The sequence below is a fragment of the Paramisgurnus dabryanus genome, chromosome 15 (genome assembly GCF_030506205.2).
Source record: "Paramisgurnus dabryanus chromosome 15, PD_genome_1.1, whole genome shotgun sequence".
In the NCBI taxonomy this organism is placed as follows: Eukaryota; Metazoa; Chordata; class Actinopteri; order Cypriniformes; family Cobitidae; genus Paramisgurnus; species Paramisgurnus dabryanus.
Window position 1 is genome coordinate 21064544 of NC_133351.1, and position 25383 is coordinate 21089926.

A 25383-nucleotide genomic window follows, 5' to 3' on the forward strand; every position below is an offset into this window, starting at 1 on the left:
AACACTGATTCTTTTTCTTCATGAAAATGTTATTAATTTCCAACAGAATTAGCACTTTTCTTAGTGGGACATGTTTTTGCCAAAGTTTCAATGATCAGTGAGCTATCAGACACATTTTCAAACACGCTTGCTATCTATTCTAAATGTCCTTTACAAGTCATTTTATCCGTCTCAATAGTTCATTATAAATCATACACTGTAATGTTATGATGTTCTGAGTTGCTATAAATTATAAAAAATAAAGTTGAATTAGTTTTTACAGCAACCAGTCAATAAAGTTAAAAATGTATTATTATTTTCAGATTGATTAAAACTGCAAAAGGAATTTTTACTGTGTACATTGAAGTTATGCACGGTTATTTAGAGGTCCTGAAATAGTTTTATTTGCTCATATTTGTCTGAAGCTTATTGTGTCTTTTTTCTTCATCAAACTGATCTTTTATCATGATAAGCACGCACTTCTTTCGAAAAAGATTGTTCCCTGACCTTTGAAGCAAACTAAATCCTGGTGTGTCCAGGATTGATTAGTAGCTTGAAGCGATACCTTGGATCAATAAAGAAAAAAGAAAGATACCGCTGTGGCCATGTGCTCGTTCAAGGAAATGTGTCCTTAGAAATACGGACATTTCTTGTGATGAATCAAAATTCATGTCACAATACTGTTTCCTGAAGCACCTCAAAGTATCAAAGATAAAAGTAATCCTGTTTGGGTTACATACCCTAGTCAGTAGTTGAATTCCCCTTTGGTTTTCTTTTCTGCATGTTGTGGTTTGTTATTGTCAGCCTTTCTGTGTTGCTTTATGGAGGTGGGTAATATGCTTACTGAGTAAAGTGGTCATTAAACCAGTACTTAGTAACCCGGCAATGACATCCAACACAAGTCTCAATCCATAGTTCAGATGCAACCTTGCGTTCCCTCTTCACTTTAAAGCACAACGTGAGATCTGAGTGTGTGGGTACTTCACTAAAGAGAGAAAGAATTTGTTCAGGTATGACAATCAAAGGGATTTCATACAAAAAGGCAGAGCACCTGCCCTTCTATAAAATGGAGATCTGGTGAGGGTAAAAATGTGGCATATATTTTTTTCAGAGTGCTATCACTGCAGGCACTGATTTCTCATTTCCCTTGATGGCATACTTCAAAGATCTAATCTATACTTGTCTTACTGTACTGCAGTATCTAATGCATGGCCTCTTATGAAATGTGCCCTTCATGTTCAGTGACATGAAAAATGTTTCATTGCTCATGAATGCTACGGCCAAGTCAAAAGACACAGATATGCTTGAAGTGTTTATGCCAAGAGGATGTTCTTCTTCAGCCCACTGTGAATTCAACTGCCATTGAGCTGTGCATGGAGGTGAATATTAAGTCATCATAAGCTAATGATTGTTAATCTGTTTTTAGTCTAAACAATTTGAAAGATTTCAATTGACCAACTTGTGTGGCTATTTGTACATTTTAATTCCTATTAGGACAGTGGTTCTCCACTTTCTTCATTTCAAGGCCCCCCACTGCCCACAACAATATTTGAATGCCCCCCCCCCCACTCACAAAAAATTGGCTTTGCATGACTAGGCAGATGTATTTTAGCTACGAAAGTAATAAGAAATATCTTGATTTTTTCATGTTTAGCTTATTTAAATGCGGTTAGCCCCGGCCTCCTGGTTGAGAGACGCTGTATTAAAGTACTCTTAAGCAGTGTTGGGAATGTTACTTTAAAAATTAAAAGTTACTAGTTACTTCTCACGAATAGTAACTGAATTAGTAGATGCGTAACCAGGAAAAGTAACTATTGTGTTATTTTAAAAAAGTTTTTCAAATATTTCTAATAACTTGGATGCCCCCAATATTAAATATGTTAAATGAATGAAATGGACACTAAAAAGAAACCAATAATTTTGTGGCAGCATGTGAAGTGCTTCTTTAGTTGCACATAACATAAACATTCTTGACTTAAACCTCAACAATGGAAAAGTAGTGCTTATTATACTTTGTGTTAGCGACCGCTACCTTTGAGCTCTGTCTTGGCGGGTGTGTGCGACTCGGCCAATAGATTTGTCCTAGTTGCTTTTTTGAACTCACTAAAGGGGTCTAGAAAGTTGCTAAATCTAGCGACAGTGTCAACAGTTGGCAACAATGCTCAGACTTTTTTTACACTGCTCCGACTGTGCATGTGCTTGTATGTGACAAAAAACAGGCACCACTCTGCCTCTGGTTGGCTAATGATGGAAATTAAACCAATCATCATAAGTTATGTGTCCTAACACACACACGTTGGCATGTATGGTTTATGGGGACAATTCCATAAACGCAATGACTTTTCATACTGTACAAACTGTATATTTGATTCCCTTAACCTTTATAGCATAGTAAACATGTCATTATACACTATTATACACTATTCATGTCCCCATAAACATATACCAACCCACACACACACACACACTAGAGAAAAAAAACATTGCAGGTCCTATTGTCTGGCTTAGAGAGAGCCTACACGGGTACAATATACTCAGTTATAGTAATGCGCATTTTATTGTCAGTAAACGGTAACAGCGTTACAACGGTGGAAACAGTATTTTTTTATAACTTGTTACTGAGAAAAGCAACGCTGTTAGTAACACCATTTATTTATAACGCCGTTATTCCCATCAATGCTCCTAAGTTTAATTTTAGCATGCTTTTGTAAGGTATTAAAATGATTTGATCCATCAATTAAAACGTCAGATTATAAACAACAAATGTGACCAAGTGTGTGAAAAGCTAAAGCTAAAAAGTCATATTTTGTGATTCACTTTATTCTACATAAAATCATCTTACACAATGTAAAGAACATAAATTTTGACCTAAGGTCATGTGTATGGAGGACCAAACATGCAAAAATAATAAATAATTAAATGTACTAAGAAATGTATAAAAACAAAAATAAATGTACAAAATAAATAAATATAGTAAATATTTCTTTATTTTTGTGGTATTACATTTTTTCACCTATTTATTTATTTATTTCCACTTTAATTTATTTCTACATTTATGCATTTATGTCAACATCACATATTTATTTTGAACGATTTGGAAGAATTTGCTCCAAAACAAATGCATTGCACCACATAAACTGCAATTGATAATGTGCTGCTGTGAAAATGTATGGTTTGTTTTAACAAAATAATAGATGAGTTTCTTGCAAAAGAGTAATGGATTTGTTTCATAAGACTCTCAAATAGGAGAGTCAAAGAACTACAACCAGAGAACTGTCATTTTAAAAGTCATCAAGTACTGTACCACAGTTTCCGATAATATCTTTACTGGATCAAAACATCACCTGTATCTTGTATGGCCTGGGAGGGAATAAATTAACAAAGGAAGCAAACTTTCCTATGCAAATGTGCGATGTGGACAGAGAGTTTATGACCCTTCAATCACATATTTTTGGTATTTTGCCTCAATGACATTAAGCAGTGAAGGGAAAGGACAAAAGTAAGCCTGTGTGAGCGTTATTCAATGAATTAACAAGTTAACACTGCAGTACAGGGTGACAGTGAAAGGCAAACACTCACAGATGGGTTTCGTGACAACACAAGGCCAAACCTGCATTTTTATGACTGGAATAAACCATATGGTCTCTAATCTTCACGGAATGCCAAACACAAGGTTGAGAGTTATGATCTTGGTTCAGTTTGTTGGTTACCTGGAATCTGAGCTCTGTTAATAATACTTCATCATGATAAAGCTATACGGTATTCTTTTTATTAGTATGATTATATTTCCTTTAATAGATACACTTAATAACAAATGTAAAAGTTCTATAAATTGTCTATACCTTCCCAATGCCAGCGCTATGTAAATGTTTACCAAATGTATTGCAGAATAAACCTCAGGTCTTCTAAAGATGGCAGTTCGGTTGATCCAGGGATCTCTTGGGTCGGTGACGCAGCTGTTGTCATAGAAACGAATACATGTGCTCAGAATGGAGGTGAGCTAAGGTATTATGTGTAACTGGATTAAGGACAGAGGCTTCCCATGTACCACAACCATCATCGTGAAATAGCGGAAACAATTATGTTGCAAGTGAAAGTGCAGTTCGAGGAGGTTTTATTTTTGTGCAGCGTGACAAGACAAAGTCAGTTTTGGGAACACAGTCGTGCTTTTAAAGCTCTGATTAGAATAGAAATTCATGAATACTGATTTGCCCAGTGGATTTAAATGTATGAATTTTACATAGTTCTCTTTATTGGAGAACTGCAGCAGCTGCACGTTGATAAGATGGGCAACAGAGCGACACAAATCCTGCTCCTCAGGTGGTTTATCCTGATTCGCTGCTGTGAATATGTCAAGCTACTTTTAATCACCCCAAAGTCATTACATATTAAAAGAAACATAAAAAAGTCAGCAGTTAAAATGTTTTATGTGGTTAATAAAATGAGTCCCTCATGCAGTATTTGTTTCTTACTGACTGATATGATTTGTCTTCGCTGTCCTCCTGTCTAGTCAAGAATGAAATGTTTGTTGTTTATAATGCACAAAAAACATGCATAGACATTAAAAGACTTAATCTTCCAAATAAAGCATCTACATCAACCTCTTTATCTTTAGAGGATCCGTACGTGTGATCGTCTCCATGTGTGAGGCTCAGCCAATAATAGCATTTATTTAGTTGCATCCTTTCTTTAGATGATGAAAGCAAGCAGGCTAACATGAGGGATGAATCAGACAGCTGCAGTAGCCGGAGCCAACGAATTTCAATAACATTGTTTGTAGCCATAAGATTGCATTTGTTTAACTTAAAACCCAATCTTATATGATGTTTGAGCATTTAAGATTTGGATTTTCACTAATTCAGATAAATGACTATAAGCAAAGTTTAACAATAAGCTTCTGATGACCTGACGTCCTTCTGATTTCACTGGGTTGAGTGACAGATTGTGCACTATCAATATAAATCTCCCATGATGCATTTCCAATAACAGGGAAAGTATAGGTCATGCGCATCCAATCCTCAATTAAAGGGCTTCCAGCTGATTCCACAGCTGTACAGGTTAAAGATTATTGACAATACCACCCCCTACCAGGTCCGCTGGCCAAACTAGATCAATAGACTTGCCTATGCCGGTCCTGAAACACTGCACTCAGGCTGCCATTTACAGACCCCAGCATGATGACATCCCTGCTGTTAAAGACAGATAAGCTGATGAGATAAAGGATGAGAGAGCACTTGGCGGGCTCATCCTGAAAGAGATGTGTCTTGTGAGCATGTTTAAATGATTAAACTGGACCTCCTTTTGAGATGCTAACAGAAGAAACCATTTGTCCACATATAGATGTAATTTGAGTTTATGTGAGTTCAGTTGTCTGACAGCATTGACATACACAAATTCTCTAATCTATCTGGAGTTTTATTAGGATGTGCCAATCGATCTATGCAGTGTGCATTAAGTCAAACACACCTAATAAGCCATAAACAAAATTACCATGAACTTCATCACGCACATCTTCCAAGTTTTCACTTTTTAAGGACTTAGGCATACTTGGGTACGAATCATAAAGTGTAGTGTGAGTGCAGATCTTGGTGGACAATTGCACTCAGGTCCGGTTCGGTCTGGTTAATATGAATGCACCCTTACATACAATGATTACATTACAGTTTTAAGCTTTTGACATGTCCTTACTTATGTCTGTATTAATTCTATCAAGGTTATATTTTCACAGAATGTTCTTTATATTATGTAAGATGATTTTATGCAAATCACAATAAATGACTGAGTCACAGTTGGTTAATAGAAAAAAATCTCTGAGTTTCTATATGGCACGATTTAAAGTACTGCATGACATCTGCAGTTAGACATAATCTTGAACCAATTCTCAGTCTTAAATGATTGCGATTTCAGCTTTGCATTTCAAAAAAAAGTTGAGTCACCTTTTCTTAAAGTGCAATCAATATTTCATGCATACATGTGAAGATCTGCTTCAGATTGCTGCAATGCTATCTCATGGCAATTCGTACGTATTTTACGAGCTAATTCATATTAAATCACACAACCACATTTGTACATTTTTGTACAATTTGCTTTTGCCCCTGTGACATTGGGGTTAAGGGTAGGGTTTCATTATTGTTTTTGTAAATTTAATTCATACAAATTAGCCAACTTGTAAAATAAGTTAAATCAGGCTGGATTGCTAAGATTGCTAAGAAGTGTAGCTTGATAATGCTGTGAAAGAGCGTGGAGCGATAGGCTTAACCTTTACGGATAAAATGTTATAACAGTTACATCAGATTTTAGGGCCACAGTGTGGCTTGATACACTTTTAGAAAAAAGGGACAAGAAGGTAAGTTGTCACTGGGGTGACTTTTGTACCTAAAGGGTGCATACTGGTACCTCAAAGGTACAATCTGTATCAAAATGGTACATATTAAGACCTTTTAAAAAAAGGTACTGTCCCAGTGACAACTTTTGAACCTTTTTTCTGAGAGTGTAGAAGCAACAACGTTTTGCGTGCTTGACGCTTTAAATACTACTGCCTCATATGGTGCTGTGCAGATCAATGGACATAAGACATCAAAATATCAACAATCAAGAGCGATTAAGCAGTACTACTTTTGAATGGCTCTTGACTGGTCTGGGCAGCACTGCATGTACATGACACAAAATGACCCGAATCACTTTTTCCCCGATCCCGACGTGCATAAATCTTTTTTTTAAGACCTATGGAATGTATTTTCAGCCAATTTTAAAATAATTAATTAAATGCTAAAGTAAAAAAATTAATTGCAAAATATGTCCCAAATTTTAAGGTGATAATGCATCTTTCCTGCCAAATTGAAAATTAAAATGCAGTTGATGATTTGACATTTCATTTTCAATACATTCACAAGGCAAGACTGCAAATATTAAAATTGAAAGGCAAACTTGAAAAGGAATCTGTAAATACATTTTTAAAAGGATTTAATTCATGCCTAAGCAATAATAGGGACAAAAATAGAATGTAAAGTTCAGTTTTACTTATATCTTATCTTTTATTTATTGGTTTTCATTTTCTTTTTCATTTTCAACTTGTATGCAAATTCTATGTTAATCAGTGGGTAGGATTAACTTGCTTAAAAAACAAGGATTGGGTGAAGCAATGTTGCCAATTTAGCGACTTTATTAAGCGACTTTTAGACCAATTTAGACAAACCTAGCAACTGTTTGGATAAATCTTAGCTTCACAACTGTACAGATAGGCTACCGTGTCGCTTGAACTGGTCCTGGTGAAATGTGCATCTCTCTTGGCTTGGCCTCATAATGTTTGAGTTGTTAGGTCCGTTCGGCAAAAACACATTCATTTTAAATTAACCAAGTATGCTATTATTATACCCGACCCATAAGACCTCTAGTACAAGTGTGAACGAACTATAACATTGTGCTGGAGTTCTGGATATTTGAATGCAAACATTTTACATATTGTGCCTTTAAAAGATTATTCCAATACAACTTAAAATTTTGCACAATAAAAAGTAGATGTCAAATACCTAAATAAACTTAAACACCACTTTTGCTGAAATATACTCAGTAGTGGCTTGGAATTAAAATATATAAACATCATATAAACATCAGTTAAGAATGTTTTTTAGACATCAAATTATCTTTGACAATAATTGATGCTATCAAAATATCAATGGTTTTAACTATTGACTATCAAAGAATAGATCATTTTTAAATGAGAACAGATCACCATTTAGTACACTTTGATTCATTACATGCAAGGTCAAATGAACACTTTGTTCTCAAATGGAATTACCAAATTTAAAACTACTCAAAGGAGGACTGTGCTTTTCAGCACAACAGGAACCGGTAATTGTCTTTTTGCCAAATTCAATTGACTCCTGCATCCATGAGGCAAATGAGCCTTCGGTTAGAAATGATGACGCAAACATTAATCTACATCCTAGAGGAATATGAATTTAAAATGAGACCTTCTTGCAATACAAGTGACAGCTTTACCCATTCTCATTGAGATGGAAAACACTGAAGTGATGGATAACAGCTACCAGAGTTTCTAAATCTCACAGCCCTGTGCAAAAACCCCCACACAATCATTTACTCACATACATGTAAATCCATGTGTAGGTCAACAAACAAGCACAGGCATACAAATGCACATATGTTCACAGGTACATGTGTGAGACACAGAGACTTTACAGCCCTTTAATAATAGAAATGCATTCAGTACCCAAGTCACTATATATTTAAAAAAATAAAGATGTGATTTAGTTGTAAAGTTGCTTAAATGGCTATATTGTTATTCTTAATAATCTTGCAAAATACCAGAGGCGGACATTCCTTGAGTATTTTAAGTACATTTTCCAAGCATCTGTGTTTCATCAGAGTGTTCGTCTTGGGAAAAAATAAAAATGTATAGAGGTTACTTTACTAAAATTTTTGTACTACATTCTAAACTTTTCTTGAGTAAAAGTACAAAAGTACTTTTTACTTAAGTTAAAGTAAAAAAAAAACTAGATGTTTAATGTACTTAAATATTAAATATAAACCAAAAACTTGAATTTATGAAATGTTGTGGAGTAAAAATTATGATAATAAGCTTTGGAATGTATGTTTTCCAAAGAAAAATACTGATAAAATACGAATACTTAAAAATGTACTTTTATGTAGAAAGTAAAAATACTTAAGTAGTGTCCGCCTCTGCAAAACACATACCAATTGGTTCAACTTAACACCACTTTCATATAGTGAAATGCTACTGTATATTTTACACTCCCACTGAACTTGTTAATAACAGAATAGGTCATCCACGTAAAACTCAGCACACTATGAAATTAAGCCTTTTCTGCTTTAAACCAGTTAGTTTTGAACATGCTTACTTAAGATAAATGGATTTGTGGGTAAATAATTACAGGGTTGTTTGATGTTGTGCTTGGATTGTGCTTTTACCACTTAGTCGCTCATTGGCTTTTCAAGGGCCATATTGATCATTGTAATCCATGTAACAGCAAAGGCTGATGATTCAGAAAGGACCACAGGATCTGAAGAATGATCTAGATTTTTAGTTGGTTTTGTAAAGAATAAATCAAGATAAGAGAAAAAATAAGAGACCACTCCCGTTTTGCCTTTAATCATCATTTCTACATATATTGTGACCATATCACTCCTGGTTGATTTTCAAGAAAAAGCTAAACCAAGGGAGTGACAATAAAGTCAAGCAACAACAATGTAAAAGACAGAGAGCATACCAACCCCCATGAAATATGTGATTAAAAATCAGGGTTATTTCATCAAATATTTACTTTTGAATTTTTTCTTTAAAACATTAGTTTTGTGTTGCTGATAAAATGAATATAAACATGTTTTTTTGTGCTGAAAACAGTTTTTTGCAAAAAACATTGTGACAGCCAGAAATGTTATCAGTAGTTGACAGAATGAAATAGAAATGATTTTACTTGTCCCTCTAAGGTACCAATATGCAACTTTTAGGTAGAAAAGTGAACTTTTTAAGAAGGTACCACCCCATTGACAACTTTTGAACCACCTTGTATGCTTTTTCTGAGAGTGCATGTTAAAATGGCAATATAGGAAGTGTGCCCATGTTGAGAGACTGCTTCATATTTGAACCACTGATTTTATCTTTGGGCTAAGACAGGCCTTCAAATAATTATTTCTCAGCTAATCCAAACATGTAATTGCAGCCCCAGGACTTTGGAGATTCAGTTTGGCTTTTCAATAGGATTTCTATTTCACAACGTTAACATGATTTAATTTAATTCTACATGTGAGGAGTGTTTTAATATTATCACTTATGATATTTATAATAATATTTGCTTGGAATAAAATCTGTTCTTGGAGGATGTAGTGACTAAAAGTTCCACTGTTGTTTTACTCTATCATTTTATGCAATTAAATGGTAATTTGAAGCGAGTTTTATTTCTGGAACCAGCCAACCAGGAAATCACAATCCAGGTCACTGCTGTAGAGTATTTCACGCTCCAAAGACAGATTGTGCTGCAGCTGAACATTTTGATATGAAAAATATTTCTTACTCTACAAATACAAAAAGTGTGCCCTGATAATTACATGGGGTGGTAGAAGCAGACATCTGTAATAGAATAACAATGGACAGATCTGAGTTCATGTCTTATTTTATCACCAAACTCTAGTTGCATATGTGACTTCAAACTTTGAAGGGCTTAATATCCAGTCAATGACTTAACAAACCCAACAAACAACAATCTGCTTAATCCCTATGGCAGAGCTTGTATTCAATGTAATACAAATGTAACTCAGACTGATTAGCGGAGTATTACATGCATGCAAGAAAATATAAAGACAGTAATGCTTTCAGATGAAGAACACACGCACACACACAGGGTCACCAGGAGATTATTGTAGGCCTACCTGCAGATCTCTGAATCTTCCACCTGTTTCTTGAGTAAATGATTCATTGCATGGACTAGGCAGGATTGTGGCCAACATTCTCAGATGTGCCTATGTATTATGCAAAATATTATGCTATGCATTATGCAAAAGTCATTCTCCAAGTGTCTCACATAACACCTCGGTGCTGTGATTAAGACTAAGGTCAGCTCTGCCCTAAAACTCATCTTCTAAGGACACACTAGGTGTAAAGAAAAAGAAGGTGACTACATCTATGGTGAATTTAAGTTGTGTCTCGATATAACAGTAGAAGAGTGGAGTTTATTTAGCAACCCACTGTACTCTTATGCATCAATGTATTAAAAAACTTGCCAACCAAATAAAATATTCAGACTTACTTTTTGGTCTCTGCACTTGAACATAAACACTGTACCTTCCCATCTTGATGCTTTATCTACATGAAGGCATCTTTTTAATTATCAATATGCTTTTATTATATTTATTTATTCATTTTTGCTCTTTTGTTCTCATGTAATAAATTAGAAAATAAAATTTCATTAAATAAATGCGGTTCATAATTGAATAATTGCAGAAGCATTCATTTCTGCAAATTTAAGTTAAGACATTATATAAGACATATTTTTAAACTTCAAGCAAGACTCCCGTTATTTTTGCATTGCATTAACCAATGTACTGCTATACCATAACCATTGTACTGCCATAAAGTAGTTGTAAAGTTACTTAAAGGCGGAGTCCACGATGTTTGAAAAACGGTTTGGAAAAGGAGACGGGCCGACTACCAAAACACACTTATAGCCAATCAAATCAAATCAAATGCCAGGTTGCGTATGTGTGGGCCGGGTCTATCAACAGAAGGTCCAGATTCTATTGGGGTAGGGGCGTGTTTGTTTAGGTGATTTCAAATATCAACATTGGCTTTCAAACATCATGGACTCCGCCTTTAAGAGTTAGTGTCAATAAAAGTGTGTAATACACTGTATTATTATGGGAGGTATCTTAGATATATATACCCAAATAGTTAATAGCATTTATGTTTTATTATATAAAGTATTGTTGGCCTATATTAATTTGTTCATTAACCTTCAGAAATAATTAAGTATACGAACATTATATTTTGGTCCTAAAGACACAATTCAGAAGAATAAATCAAATTTAAGCAAAAGACACCATTGCATTTCCACAGGTTCAATATAAATGCCTCTATAGGCAGACTTTTAGCGCAAATGCAGGGAATGTTGCACCTATACCTAAATTAAAAAACCAAAGAGTGACAAGTTGTGGTAACCTCAGTTAACCCTGCACCCTTTAAATTGGACAAATGCACAACTTTGAACTAGACACAAGATCTGGATGCAAATAAGACTGACTTCTGAGAAAAATGATTTCAAAACACCACTTTTAGACACAACACAAAAGTAAGAGTTACACCCTTGAGGGTTATAGGAAATCTTATGCACTACAACAATAATTTACATTTTGGAGAGTGCAAACGTTGCTTGTACCTATCAAATATGTACATTAAATATTCATTTCACTTCAAATTCATCAAGAGAATGAATTGTGCTGTGCAAGAGTGCACATACCATTTATACATTTCCCAGTTGAGCACTTGTACTCTGGGAGATATTTTTAGCTAAGACTGTAATTTAAATAATCAAGTCAGTGTTGAGATGTAAAAGTATGCAATGGATTGGCCTGATTTTCATAAAAAAGGTTTTCTAGGAAAACAAAGAGAACACTTCAGAGAAAGTTTGCTTCTGAGTATTTGTGAAGGTTATATAAAGGGACGTGTATGTAGCAACTTGTTTTCAAGAACAGGATGGAAAGTCTCTTTCTTGGAACTAGGCCTCTTTCCACAGAAAGATCCGTCCTCCTAACCTTGCAGCTGGATATTTCATTATTTACACTTGACATGATAAAACCACCCATATTTGTGCACAGCTGCACCATGTGCACTCGAACATCACTGAATTTGTGTCACAAAAAAACAGAAAGGAAACTATTGTGTAATAGTACAATTACTGTATTCATTAGGACTGGCAATGATCCATGATCTGGCCACTGAAATCATCTGGCTGACCCCCAGCCTTTTTGTGAGCACAGTTAATGATTCCCAATTTATCCAAAAAGCAAGTCGGAGGACCTATTTGTAAATCCTTGTTGTATTTCATCCATTGTGGTTAATTTTACTCTGAATAACATTCAAATAAACTGATGCTAAAAGTAATTTTTTGGTGTTTCTGTGAAACATTTTGACAAATTGGTTTCCCTTTTTATCCAGTTTATATTTCATTCTTTATTACGATTAATACACAATATAGATGCAATACACAAATAAATGTATACAAATAAAGTCCAAACGATTTGAAAAGAACACAAAATTGTAAAGCTGAAATATTATGACAGATTTCACATTAAATGACTAATTCTGATTATACAGCTGGATAAAACCCCTTGGTTTAATACAAGAATATGGACATAGAAACACTAAGCCTCATGGCAAAAACAAACAGTACTCACCAATCATATAAAATGAAATGTGTGCAAACCTAAAATAAATGTTTTTAAAAAATCATGATCCTAAATGAACATATTATTGAAAATTTTTCTGAGATGTAGTAGTGTAAAAAACACATAAATGTTATTAAGGGTTTAGTAAATGACTTCCTAAAAGTGCAACAGAACATTATTAACATTAATTATAATCTTTTGCATAAATGTATAATGTCAAGCTCACTGAATAAATATAAAACACATCTGTAGGCCCTTAGATCTGAATATGGACAAAATAATGCTAAAAACAAAATTAATCTCATTATTAATTTTGCATTCATCAGTTACAGCTTATAAATGTGGTATCTATCTTAAATGCACAACAACCTTTTTCTTGCTCTGTTTTTTACCAATACAATTATCTAAATATACTTCAAACAAGATACATTGAAAAAAATGTAGCTATGGTTTTGCTTAAACCAAGAAAATCTGGTTTAAACAAGATTATATCAGCAAACATCTTTTTTCTTGTTTTTTTTAATCTCTAAATGCTTTTGCTTCTCAAGTGAATATATCTTGTTTAGATAATTGTGTTGGAAAACAAGACAAAACAACAGAGTAACAGTTTTTTTGCACTGTAGCCAAACGTGAAATGCAAACTATAAAATTGCCAGATATGAAAGTGACATAATAGTCGACGAAACTTGACTCATATAGATATACAGTTAGGCCTATATACAGACCTATATATACATATAATACGCTTAAATGTAACATATATGGGGTTATTCTCTGCAGAAAACATACTCTGTGTAGCTTGTCCAGATTTTGTCCTCGTTCGGGTCATTGCTGGAGTAGGCGCACGTACCCGTGGAGCTGCACGCGACCATATGGAAACCAAATTCTGACAGTTTGTCAAACGCCTGCTCGAGAAAATTATATTTGAGATAATATCGTGACGTGTACCTCTCCAGTGGACGGTCCGGGTCTCTGCTCTCGTTTAAAGTGTCTCCAAACACCTCTTTAGCCAAAGACGTTTTCCCGCACACCGTGATCCTTGCGACCCTCCTGAATTTGGCATCGGTCTGTACGTCTCTCCCGATCGTATACGAGCCCCGGTAGCCGACTGTGATGTAGCCAGACTTTTTGGACTCCAGTGAAGGGGAGAGAGCGGTGTTGACGACGGAAAGCGCGCGAGAGGATTCCGGTCCGACCAGGGGAATCGCGCTCGCGCTCTGCGCCGACGGCTCATCCGAATCACTTTGGCAGATCTCGTCGGTGATGGAGTTGTCTTTACTCATTTTGGGACTCAAGAGCTTGGACAGATCCCGCAGCTGGAAAAACTCCGCCTCCCTATGTAGTCTACTCTTCTCTGGGAAATAGTCAGGCAACACCAGATTCAGATCCCGTAGATAGTCTAATATATAACGGAAAAGAAAACCGTCCCGATCCAAAAAGTAACGACCCTTACTGTCCCGCGCCAGCTCTTTCGGTGTTTTTTTACTAAACATGCTCCATAGGAGTGAATCGGGTACGGATATTAAGGTCGTGTGTCGTGTCACATACACTTGTCCACCGACGTTTAGTTCAATAATTTCAGGAAACGGCCACGCGGAATCGGCGCCGTTTGATATTCCGCGCTCTGGATCCGCCAAAGCCATCACGAGTGTCTTTAACCGGTGAACCGGAGATGCGTGCAACCTTCTTTATAAAGACCAAAGGAAAGATCAGATGCTGTTTAAATAGGTTGTGGGAGGGGGAGAAAGTGCGGCCAGGGGCGCAAGATGTTATTAGCAAAATGGGAGCAACTGGTGGCGCGTATCCTGCTGCTGTCAGTGATGTTTCATTGATCTTTATTTGAAAGTTGACAGCACTGAACTAAGTGGCAATAAAATGTTGAACTAATGTAAGAGCATACAGCAAATGTATTCAAAATAGCAAGAAAACAGCCTCCCCCAATAGCGCGTACAGGATATATTAACAACATTGCTAGTGTCATTTCTGCACAAAAGAGAGAATAATGGCATCTAGTGGTAGAAAGTGGGAATTTTCTTTCTGTTTCTTTTTAAAAGTATTACATTGGTATAAACATTGGTGATGTAGATACAGAATCAGATATTGCTTTTGTGTTTCCATTGGATGATCAGTAAGTTTCAACAATTGCTATAGACCATACCTGCTGGACACAGGAAAAATAATATTAGTTTTTTTATATATATAAAAAAGGGGGGTTCAAAGTTTTATTTGCCAAGTGTACACACACACACACAGTAGAAGTGCATGGGAATTTTTAACCAAAGCTCTTAAGAGTCTGCAGTAACAATAAAAAGGAAAATAATAATAATATGTACTGTTACTGTACCTATAAATAAAACACTAAAAAAATAGATTGCACTGTGATATAATTACTATAATATAACAATATTGCACACCTTCTATGACAGAAATAACAGATTATAAAGATGAAGTACCTTGATGCAAAGATGAAGCAGTAAGTGTATGACAGAGATACTGTACAAAATGCTTGTTATTTTACAGACACATTTTTCCTGCTGTTATGTCTTTTGGCATCAGTCTCACTGTTGCTGCGTAACAGTCTCTGTGTCTCAAGATATATGCTGAGTGTTTATGCTTGAGTACAGAGTGAACTGGATAAGAGTGTCACTGGTAAGCATCAGTAAAGTTTCCCAGGACAGTGTTTCCTACGGATATGAAAAATACTTATGGTGGTAGCTGGTGAAAAAGGCAATTATTACCCCGCAAAATGGTTTAGCCTATATGTTGTATGACAAACAACTATAATGTGTACACAACACAACGATTTATTAAACATTTTTATTAATGTTCTGCACAAAATACTCACTTTGTTATAAAATTGCTCTTCTTCTAAAGAAATTTTCATGTACACTCCCTGACAAAAGTCTCGTCACTTATCTATTTTGTAACACCTGCTATTAACCTGACTTTTAATTAATCAATTGGTGTTAGAAATAGCTCATATGAAAAGCTAAAACCCTCCCAAATGATGTTTAATGCACTGAAATAAATTAGTTTCACTGAAAAAAAGATTTATCCTTTAATCAAGACAGAAAGGTCAAATTTTGGCAAGACAAACGTTTTGTCGCATATACAGAAATTGAACAAATTTACTGCAAATACTAAAATATGTGAGCAAATTAAGTAGTGGTGCTGTGAGATCCAAATTTAATATCTTGTATGACTTCCATGAGCTTGAAGGATTGCATCCATGCGGTTTGGCAAGGATTCATACAATGTATTGATGAAGTCATCAGGAATAGCAAAGAAAGCAGTCTTGCATGCCTCCCAGAGTTCAGCAATATTCTTTGGTTTCGTCTTCCATGCTTCCTCTTTCATCCTACCCCACATTTGCGCAATGATGTTCATGTCTGGTGACTGCGCTGGATAATCCTGGAGCATCTTGATCTTCTTCGCCTTGAGGAACTTTGATGTGGAGATGGAAGTATGTGATGGAGCACCATCCTGCTGCAGAATTTGGCCTCTTTTATGGTTGGGAATATAAGAGGTAGCTAAGATTTCTTGGTATTTTAGACGATTGATGTTGCCTTACACCCTGCAGAGCTCTCGCACACCCCCATACTGGACGTAACCAGACCATGATTTTTCCGCCACCAAATTTCACTGTTTTCTGGGTGAATCTCAGATCCATGCGGATAGGACTCCTGCAATATTTGCGGCGACTGTGGTGTAATTCAACAGAAGATTCATCTGAAAAATCAACCTTCTGCCACTTTTCCAGCATTCATCCATTTAGCAGGCTGTGGGCCTTGGCAAATGCCACACGGTTTTTCAATTGTCTTTTGTTTAGTGCTGGCTTCTGGGCACTGATTCGACCATGGAGGCCATTTCGAGGCAGAATCCGACAAACTGTTCTGGTTGACACAGGGACTTCAGGTGACCAGGTCTCGTGGAGCTCTGCTGCAGTGGAAAATGGGCTGGCTTTGGATTTTCGAGCCAACAAACGGTCCTCTCGAGTAGTTGTCTTGCAGGGTCTGCCTGACCTGGGCTTGTCCAAAAAGTCCCACTCTGATTAAATCTTTTTTATCCTCTGTACTTGATGCTGAGACACATTGAAGGTGTCTGCCACATCAGCAGTGGATCTGGTCTTCAGCCTCTTGATAATCAAAACTTTAGTCTGAGGATGAATCTTAGGCATGTTTGCAGAGGTCTAGTTGCAGTTGATGTGAAGGTCTAGTGTACTTAGGTTCTTTTTATACACACCTGAGACCTTATTGATTCATTATTAGTCAAAGATGAAGCTTATATGACAAGGCGACAACACTTATGTCTTTGCAAAAATTGACTCAATGGGCTTTACCAAGCTGTGAATATTAGAATACTTTTTGACAGTTTCGTTTTGCACTGAAACATTATTACAAAAGCTGTTGGGAATAAAATGAGCCATTTTTTGTTGATTAGAAATATATTTCAGCGGCACTTCAGGTCAACTTGTACACAAGTGACAAGACTTTTGTCAGGGAGTGTAGGCCTATTTCTGTGCTCCTCCAAAGTTTCCAAAGCAAATCTCCTGCACACATTAACAGATTTAAAAATATTTTTTAAACTAAAACAGCATATAAAGCTAAAAACAACAAAAAAACTCCCCAAAGCATTATGAGTATGAATGGCTCCATCTGAGGCTAAGACCTAAACTCAACTGCCGCATTCATATAATGATCATAACACATGACTCTAATGTGTTAAACTTGATACTCTTAAATGTTATTGATCAAAATTTTATTTTTTCAACATGTACAGTGAAAGAGATGATCTTCTGCTTGAACTGCATCATCCAAAAACACGTTTCAGTGTGTGCTGTAAAGATGGTCTCTATTTAACACCCTAGAAGTTAACAAACACTACTAACAAAACACTGTAGGAGTTGATTTTTTTGTTAAAAGTGGTAGTGTTTTGACACCACCTTTATTTTCATAGAGTAAAATAAAATAGCTTTAACTCAATCCACTGTTAAATTAACTCTGAACTCTTTATATTTCCATTAACACTGAAATTTTAACTCTGTGCTCCCCAAACTTTCTTTGCCATGAACAAAGCTGACAGTGTTTCTCAAAGCAAAAAAAAAAACACTTTACTGTTTTTGCACGGATATTTGAAGCAATACTTGTGTAGATGAACCCTTTAGCAAACTCTACTGAATACAATACTAGTTACAGTATATAAATGATATAGTGTTGGTCTAGTGATTATAAATTTGACCGGTGTTATAATGGTTTAGGCAGCCTTTTTTACTTTCTAGAGCAGAAGCAGTAAAAGTGGCTCTCTTTCTATTCCTCTTGTAGATTAAAAAAGCTTAATCCACTCATTATTTCAGATTCAAAAGTCTACTTTTTTATATCTTGAGTCGGCTTTAACTTTGCTTGTTCAGTGCAAAGGGATTGACTTTAGCATTGCTTTTTTGCTACCATCTTTGTGCTCAAACTTTTTAGATACAAAAGGTGGTTCATTTATAATAATTTTATAAAAAACATGTGTCGCACACAATTCATAGAACAACAGAGTGCATGGCGAACGCACACCGAACTCACGAAAAAGAGACACGACGTGCTGGCACGCAAAATTTCATTATCACGGAAGACTAATTTGTTTATATACCGCTCAAGTAAAGTTAATGTGTGGGAAACACTGTAGGGAACACATTTTAAACAAATATCAGTCAATTATTCAAAGAACAAATTCCAAACATAATTAAAAACTATATTTCATGCTACATTTCAAGGTTACATTTCTTCTTTTTTTTCACAAAACTAGAACGTGTCATTCTTGGAAATGAGGAACCATTGACCGACAGAACAGATTCTCTTACTCTAGGACTTTTGTTGCAAAGAAATTCCAGATTTCACAAACTTTGGAGATCCACAACATTATACATGTAAAAATTATGATGTCATTTCATGTCTTCTGTATCAAGAATGCATCCTTATTAAAAGATTTTAAAACCATATAGTAACAAACAACAAGTTTGTATTTGTTAACATTAGTTAACTACATTAGCTAATATGAACTAACAATGAACAATACTTCTACAGCATTTATTAATCATAGTTCATGTTAATTTCTGCATTTACTACACTTCAAAGTCAAAAGTTGTATCTGTTAACATTAGTTAATGCATAATGAAGTAACATAAAATTGTACTGACGTGAACTTATATTGACAGAGATTAATAATTGTTGAAAAAGTCAATTGGTCAATCTAAGTTTATGTTAATTATTGCATTTACTTATGTTAACACATACAACCTTATTTTGAAGTGTAACCAATCATCCCATAAAACATTTAACACATTTAACTGTTCATTAATACTTCTGTTTTAGTTAAATATAAAGATAAATATTATGACAAAAAATGTTCATGGCAAGTTTAGTGTTTACCTTTAATTATTATTAATAATGAATACATTATCTATCAATCCACATATACATACACATGTATGTATGTATCCATTACTTAATTTATTATGACCTATTTTATAAATTCATGTGGTTGAGACCTTCACACCCGCTGATCTGAATATGTCATTACATTCTTGCTATTATTTAATATTTTTTAGAATTATAAATTCTAAATAGGCTAAATGATTACATTGTATGCCCATAATTTAATGTTGTTGTTAAACCTGCTGGGATATACAGCAAGTTCAAAATTGTGAAACCAATCATTTGGCTGTTAAGTAACTTTGGAAAGTTGATGACACAGTTTTTGCCTAGACACAATAGTATATAAGGCAAATGTTGACACCCTAAACTGAAAGCCGGATCCAACCCTTACACAATGATCAGAAAGGTATGTACTACCTATACATTCTTTCACGCAGTATTTCACTGATAGAAAATTCTTTTAGAAAGAAAATCCATAGCAGTTTCATTTTTTAAATTACTTTTACTATACGATTCTTATCTATTGACCAAAAATGTGATGATTTAACTGTTTTTCATTCCTGTTTTTGTTCAGGGTGTTACTGAAAGCTTTGGAGCTGCCGTCTCCTGTTTAAGCCCATCTCATCTGACAGATGAAGTTATTCGGAGGAGTAAGAGAATGATACTGGACACACTGGGTGTGGGGTTACTTGGAACCAGCACCCCTGTCTTTAACACAGTTCTCCAGTACAGTCAGGTACAGATCTGTTAATCTGCCACTTAACTAAATCTATTAAGTCCTGGTTTTCACAGGACTAGGCTTTAGTTAAATTAAGATGTTTTTAGAAAATGCCCTAGAAAAAGACGTTACTGGTGTGTATCTTGAGACAAATCAATGGCACTGACATATTTAAAGATATCTCAGTGCAAGTTAATTTAAGCTGAGACAGCTCCAACATGTGTAGTCTAGGACTAGCCGTAAGCCTTGTATGTGAAACTGAGGATAAGTCTATTAAATTCAAAGAGTTATATTACATTTCCCTTCATTTATATCTGACTAGAATCAGCAAGCTTTGAAAAACAGCAAAGTATGGGCAAGACCTGGATTATCAGTTCCACCACAGTATGCTGCCTTTGTTAATGGAGTTGCGGTAGGTCATTTAAATACATTCATATATTTATTATCTGTGAGATAATTTCATGTAAAGACAATAAATCACAAGAAGCATTGTTAGTTAATTTGTTAATTTAAAAATGTAACCATTTCTTTATAATAAAGAAGGTCTTGATTACCGTGTGCACTATTATCTCCGATGGGTTATCACAGGATGGGTGATGATAAGATCCTGTGATGTGTTGATATTTTAGGTGCATTCTATGGACTTTGATGACACCTGGCATCCAGCCACTCACCCCTCAGGTGCCGTTCTGCCCGCTATCCTGGCACTGGCCGAAACACTGCCTGTTAAGCCCTCTGGCCTAGAGTTGTTGCTTGCATTCAATGTAGGCATAGAGGTTCAGGGGAGGCTCCTGAGGTTTTCCAAAGAGGCATATAACATTCCTAAAAGGTAAGGATATTTACATGAGTGTGAAACCGTTAAAAAACATCTCAAATATTTAAATAAAATCTAAAGGCATGAATGTCAAGTATGTTTCAGGACATGGTATAGAAAAGCTGTAGATCATGTTTTTTTCAGCTCATTATAGAATTTTTACTTGTAAATTTTTCCAATAATGCATATTTATCATTCTATTTGTAGTAACATCAAATTTTAACTTACATGCTGCGTAATAATCATGATTCTGTTTTTAATATATTAATTTATTTTGATGTGTCCCCAGATTTCACCCACCTGCAGTTGTTGGGGTTATGGGCAGTGCCGCTGCTACAGCTAAACTCTTGGGTCTACCTCTAGCGCAGAGCGTAGCAGCTCTAGCAATAGCCTGTTCGTCTGCTGGTGCCCCAATGGCAAATGCTGCTACTCAAACCAAGCCTCTCCATATGGGCAACGCTGCCCGCGGTGGTCTGGAGGCCTCTGAACTCGCTCTCCTTGGCCTAGAAGGGAATACACAGATTCTGGATCTCGAGTCGGGCTTCGGGGCCTTCTATCCAGATTACACCCCCTGCACACTGGCTAAGGTCACCCCTACTTCTCATTACAGGTGGGTGTTGGAAGATCAAAACATTGCACAGAAACGCTTCCCGGCCCATCTCGGGATGCACTGGGTGGCAGATGCAGCAAAAGAAGCAAGGGCGAAATTTCTGGACAAATATCCAGACGCTGATATCAGTCAAATTAAGAAAATCACACTGAGAGTACCCTCGTCCAGATACGTCGACTGTCCTCTTCCAGTAACTGAGCACCAGGCCAGACACTCTTTCCAGTTCAACTGCTGTAGCGCACTGCTGGATGGTGATGTTAATGTCGAATCCTTCAGTAAAAGTCAGATGAACAGGAGACCCCTTCAGCAGATGCTTCTCAAAGTAAACTTGGAAAATCCAAAAGACAATCACTCAAGCTTTGAAACAATGTATTGTGAAATATCCGTGGAGACAACGCAGGGGGAAAAGTTCACTGCACGCTGCGACACTTTTTATGGGCATTGGAGGAAGCCACTCAGTCATGAGGATCTGGTGAAGAAATTCAGGGCTAATGCATTGACCGTGCTTACCCCTGATGTTGTTGAGGATATTATTTATACTGTAGACAATCTAGACAGAAACCATGACTGCTCAATGCTGTGGTCATATATGCACTTTAATAAGCACCACATGATGCACAAAGATGAGCACCGCTGCTCAGTGTCAGTTTGAATTATTCTGTAATGTTTGACAGAGCTTTGTTTTTATGTATTGTTTTTTTAGTATGTATAAATACTAATCAAATGATATCAGTTGAGGTTAAACATATTTGTGCAGTCTTGTTTTGCTGAACTAAAATATTAATATGGTGGCTTCATGGGAAGTGTGTGAAGTTCTGAATTTTTTTATTTAACTAAAATAATTTAACAATGTAACCTTTTAACTTAAAAGTTATTTCAGTTGTATCCTGGCTATTCTATTTAAACAATGTGATCTTTTTAAATGCACAGCATTTCATAATAGTACTATTTCAACAGATGATGAGGAAGTTTGTATAAAGTAAAATGATAAAGTAAATAAAAAAGAGAGAAAACTACACACAATACAGCTTTTATTTTGCATCACCGGAAGGTTTGATATAATTTTCCTTTAATAGTTAGAAATTATTATTTTGTTTTCTCTATGTTCTATTTTATGAGGGTTAAATCTCTTTTGTTTATTTACATTAAAATTATTAATTGAGTGTATTTTCATTTAATCTATTATGCTAGTCACTCCAAATAAATCTCAAGCCAAATGTTGGCACTTGCAGGTTTATTCAGATATTTGCAGATGTAAGCTTTAAATGAAAACTTTTAAAGACATGACCTATTGACTTATAATTCATGCGAGTTTTAACACCTCCTGTACCATCACTCCAATGCCATCAAATATTTCATGCAGTGGTGCCTTACACATGAATGCACAGGTGGTAACAATCTTATTTTTCTCATCAACATGGGCTTCATTGACATGCTTACAGATATGCTTGCAACCGAGTTGAGTTATCGCTTCTGCAGTGTCTGGAACATCCGGATATCTGAAAACCAAAAGATTTGCATACTTGAGTACCATCTTTTTAATAAACAGCAACATTATGTAAACAATAAAAACAACAAGATTCTAGACTAAATTTAATACATAATGTAGATTCAGAATGATACAAATCAGAAACCGAGTATAGATTTGCACATATGTAATTGTCTCAGTCTTATTCATATACTATTAATTATATGCACAAATAGAGCAGAATTACTATTTAAAAAAATACTGATTACGTATTACATTTCCCATATCTGCAAATATTTACAAAATAATCTGTTCTCTATGTTTACTAAGCGTCAGCTTTATATTTTACAAGAACATTAAAAGCAAAAATAAATTATGTTTCACCTTTCATCTTTGTCATGGCCGACAGTCACTTCACATCCAGGGAAAACCTTTGCTGCCAGCACAGGTGAAATACAGCACAAGCCAATAGGTTTCTTCTCTGTATGGAAAGCCTGTAGCACTTTTGTAACCTCTTCATTGACAGAACAGTCTTTCCCCTTGACAGCCCAACTACACAGATTCTTAGCTGCTCCAAACCCACCTGGTAAAATATCAGATATTAAAGTAAAAAAAATGCTGTATGCTAAGATGCAGAGTGAATAGACATTATACCCATAAAGTATGTAAGGTGTGTTTACCAGGAAAGATGATGGCATCCAACTCCTTCACATTGAGCTGGGAGAGGTCTTGGATATCACCTCTGGCAAGTCTGGCACTTTCCACAAGTACGTTCCTCTTTTCCTCTGTTGGAGAACCTTTCAAGTGGTCAACAACATGCATCTGATCAATGTTGGGTGCAAATATTTTGACCTGTAGAGAATTAGACATCGTAAATGGTATTCAAAAGAATACAAACATATTAACAACAAAATCACATGACAAAAAGGAAAAAAACTAAAATAACTAAGATGAATAAACGAACAGACAAAAGTGTCACATTAAAATGAAAGGTCTGATAAAAATTAATCATCGCCAGTCGTACTCTATGTGGACTTATTAAAATGCTACTTTATATTTGGAGATATCATTTATTATTTGATACAAGTAAAAATTTACACGGTAAACTCACAATAGCTTGCTGACGGCTCAAATGAACCAGGACTGCAGATGCTTCGTGGATTTCACTTCCATCAAATACACCACAACCAGCCAACACTACAGCCACACGTTTAGTCATACCTTTATATTAAACCGATACCAAAATAGCACAGACGATCACAACTTGAAAGACGTCAACTTGTTTTGTGAATGTAAAGTGAAAGTTGAAATGTTACAGCGCCTCTAGCAGCGTGGGCGGGAATGGTCACATTTTTATTGACAACAGAAACAGAAAACAAGTAGAAAACAAAATCAACGTCTATGTTTGTTCAAAGACAAATACATTTTTAACCCAATTTTATCCAAAATAATAAATAAATTATGCACAAAATACATGTTTCCATCTAAAGATTTAAGATGAAATAATACATTTTGCACCCAAAATAATTTCATTTCACAAAATCTCCATAAAAAAAATCATACAATCAAAAAGGATATTTAAAATAGTTGCATTATGCAACACAAAACGATTTTACCGGGTAAATGTTATGAATAAATTTAAATGAGATTTTACGAACCTTATTAGTGACACCGCAATCCTAAAAGCTTCCTCGCATTCAATATCATAAAAATAAAGAATTCCAAAAGCTTTTGGCCATGGGTGTCAATCACTGATCTATATAAATGACTGGATTGCGCATAGAACGCTTGACGTAACTGCGTGATTTGAAGCCAGCGCAGAGTTCGAGCCGCCATCTTGGTATACCCAACCGGCAGAGAGCGCCATTGACTTCCATTCAAAATCATGATCAAAATTTACCCCCTTTACAGCGTATCAGTTACACAAGGTTAATTTTTAGGATATGTGTACGTAAATTATTTGTTAATTCTGGTGTTATTTGCAATGTTTATGTTTTAATCGGGCAGGATAATGGATTTATAAAAAACCGTTAATGTGAGTGTGTCTGTTGCATTTGTTAATGACACGGGTATAAATAAAGTTTTTTTTGACATTCAGCTACACTGTGACGGTCAGCGTTATATCTCTAAATAAGTTTAGGTAACTTGTAAGTTTAGATAACATAATTACAAAACTAGCAAATTATTGCATGCACATACGGCACAAAGCATGATTATTTATTTAGATTTCAGAATGAGCACGTTTATTGTCATTAATACTAAATATGCTGCGGTCTGTCTGCTGATCTGATACTGTAATAAAGATGAATGTATAATAACTGTTTAAAACGCAAAATGTACAACTTTCAGTAAATAACTATTTACATGCTTTGGACGTTTGTGTTGTTATAATGTACAGGGTAACTTCACATATAAAAACGAAGACGAGTAAAGTGATGTTTTATCATTAAAATCCGA

At 35.4% G+C, this 25383-nt stretch overlaps 3 protein-coding genes across 3 annotated transcripts; 1 reads left to right on the forward strand and 2 right to left on the reverse strand.

Annotated features, from left to right (window-relative positions):
• Window positions 1–12656: 12656 nt before the first annotated feature.
• Window positions 12657–14741, reverse strand: kctd12.1 (potassium channel tetramerisation domain containing 12.1). Its single transcript, XM_065292716.2, has one exon. It carries the CDS (start codon window positions 14538–14540, stop codon window positions 13665–13667), a length of 876 nt encoding a protein of 291 aa, XP_065148788.2. The 5' UTR covers window positions 14541–14741; the 3' UTR covers window positions 12657–13664.
• Window positions 14742–19055: 4314 nt separating this feature from the next.
• acod1 (aconitate decarboxylase 1) lies at window positions 19056–22530 on the forward strand. The gene is made up of 5 exons (XM_065248940.2): window positions 19056–19722; window positions 19891–20052; window positions 20357–20446; window positions 20664–20863; window positions 21138–22530. Exons 1-5 carry the CDS (start codon window positions 19711–19713, stop codon window positions 22108–22110), a joined length of 1437 nt encoding a protein of 478 aa, XP_065105012.1. The 5' UTR covers window positions 19056–19710; the 3' UTR covers window positions 22111–22530.
• A 135-nt stretch (window positions 22531–22665) lies between these two features.
• LOC135731003 (glutamine amidotransferase-like class 1 domain-containing protein 3, mitochondrial) lies at window positions 22666–24243 on the reverse strand. The gene is made up of 4 exons (XM_065248941.2): window positions 24038–24243; window positions 23607–23778; window positions 23311–23509; window positions 22666–22957 (listed from the first exon to the last, which is right to left on the reverse strand). The coding sequence occupies exons 1-4, from the start codon at window positions 24143–24145 to the stop codon at window positions 22762–22764; spliced, it is 675 nt and encodes a 224-aa protein (XP_065105013.1). The 5' UTR covers window positions 24146–24243; the 3' UTR covers window positions 22666–22761.
• Window positions 24244–25383: the final 1140 nt, after the last annotated feature.

What these genes read in the sequence shown, in the direction of transcription:
- kctd12.1 (XM_065292716.2), bottom strand. Translation starts at nt 14,540, where the DNA reads ATGGCTTTGGCGGATCCAGAGCGCGGAATATCAAACGGCGCCGATTCC.
- acod1 (XM_065248940.2), top strand. An exon ending in CCTTTGTTAATGGAGTTGCG is followed by an intron (nt 20,447 to 20,663) that starts GTAGGTCATTTA and finishes TTGATATTTTAG; the next exon opens with GTGCATTCTATGGACTTTGA. An exon ending in GCATATAACATTCCTAAAAG is followed by an intron (nt 20,864 to 21,137) that starts GTAAGGATATTT and finishes ATGTGTCCCCAG; the next exon opens with ATTTCACCCACCTGCAGTTG.
- LOC135731003 (XM_065248941.2), bottom strand. Translation starts at nt 24,145, where the DNA reads ATGACTAAACGTGTGGCTGTAGTGTTGGCTGGTTGTGGTGTATTTGAT. An exon ending in GGATGCCATCATCTTTCCTG is followed by an intron (nt 23,510 to 23,606) that starts GTAAACACACCT and finishes ATATTTTACCAG; the next exon opens with GTGGGTTTGGAGCAGCTAAG. An exon ending in GGCCATGACAAAGATGAAAG is followed by an intron (nt 22,958 to 23,310) that starts GTGAAACATAAT and finishes TTTGGTTTTCAG; the next exon opens with ATATCCGGATGTTCCAGACA.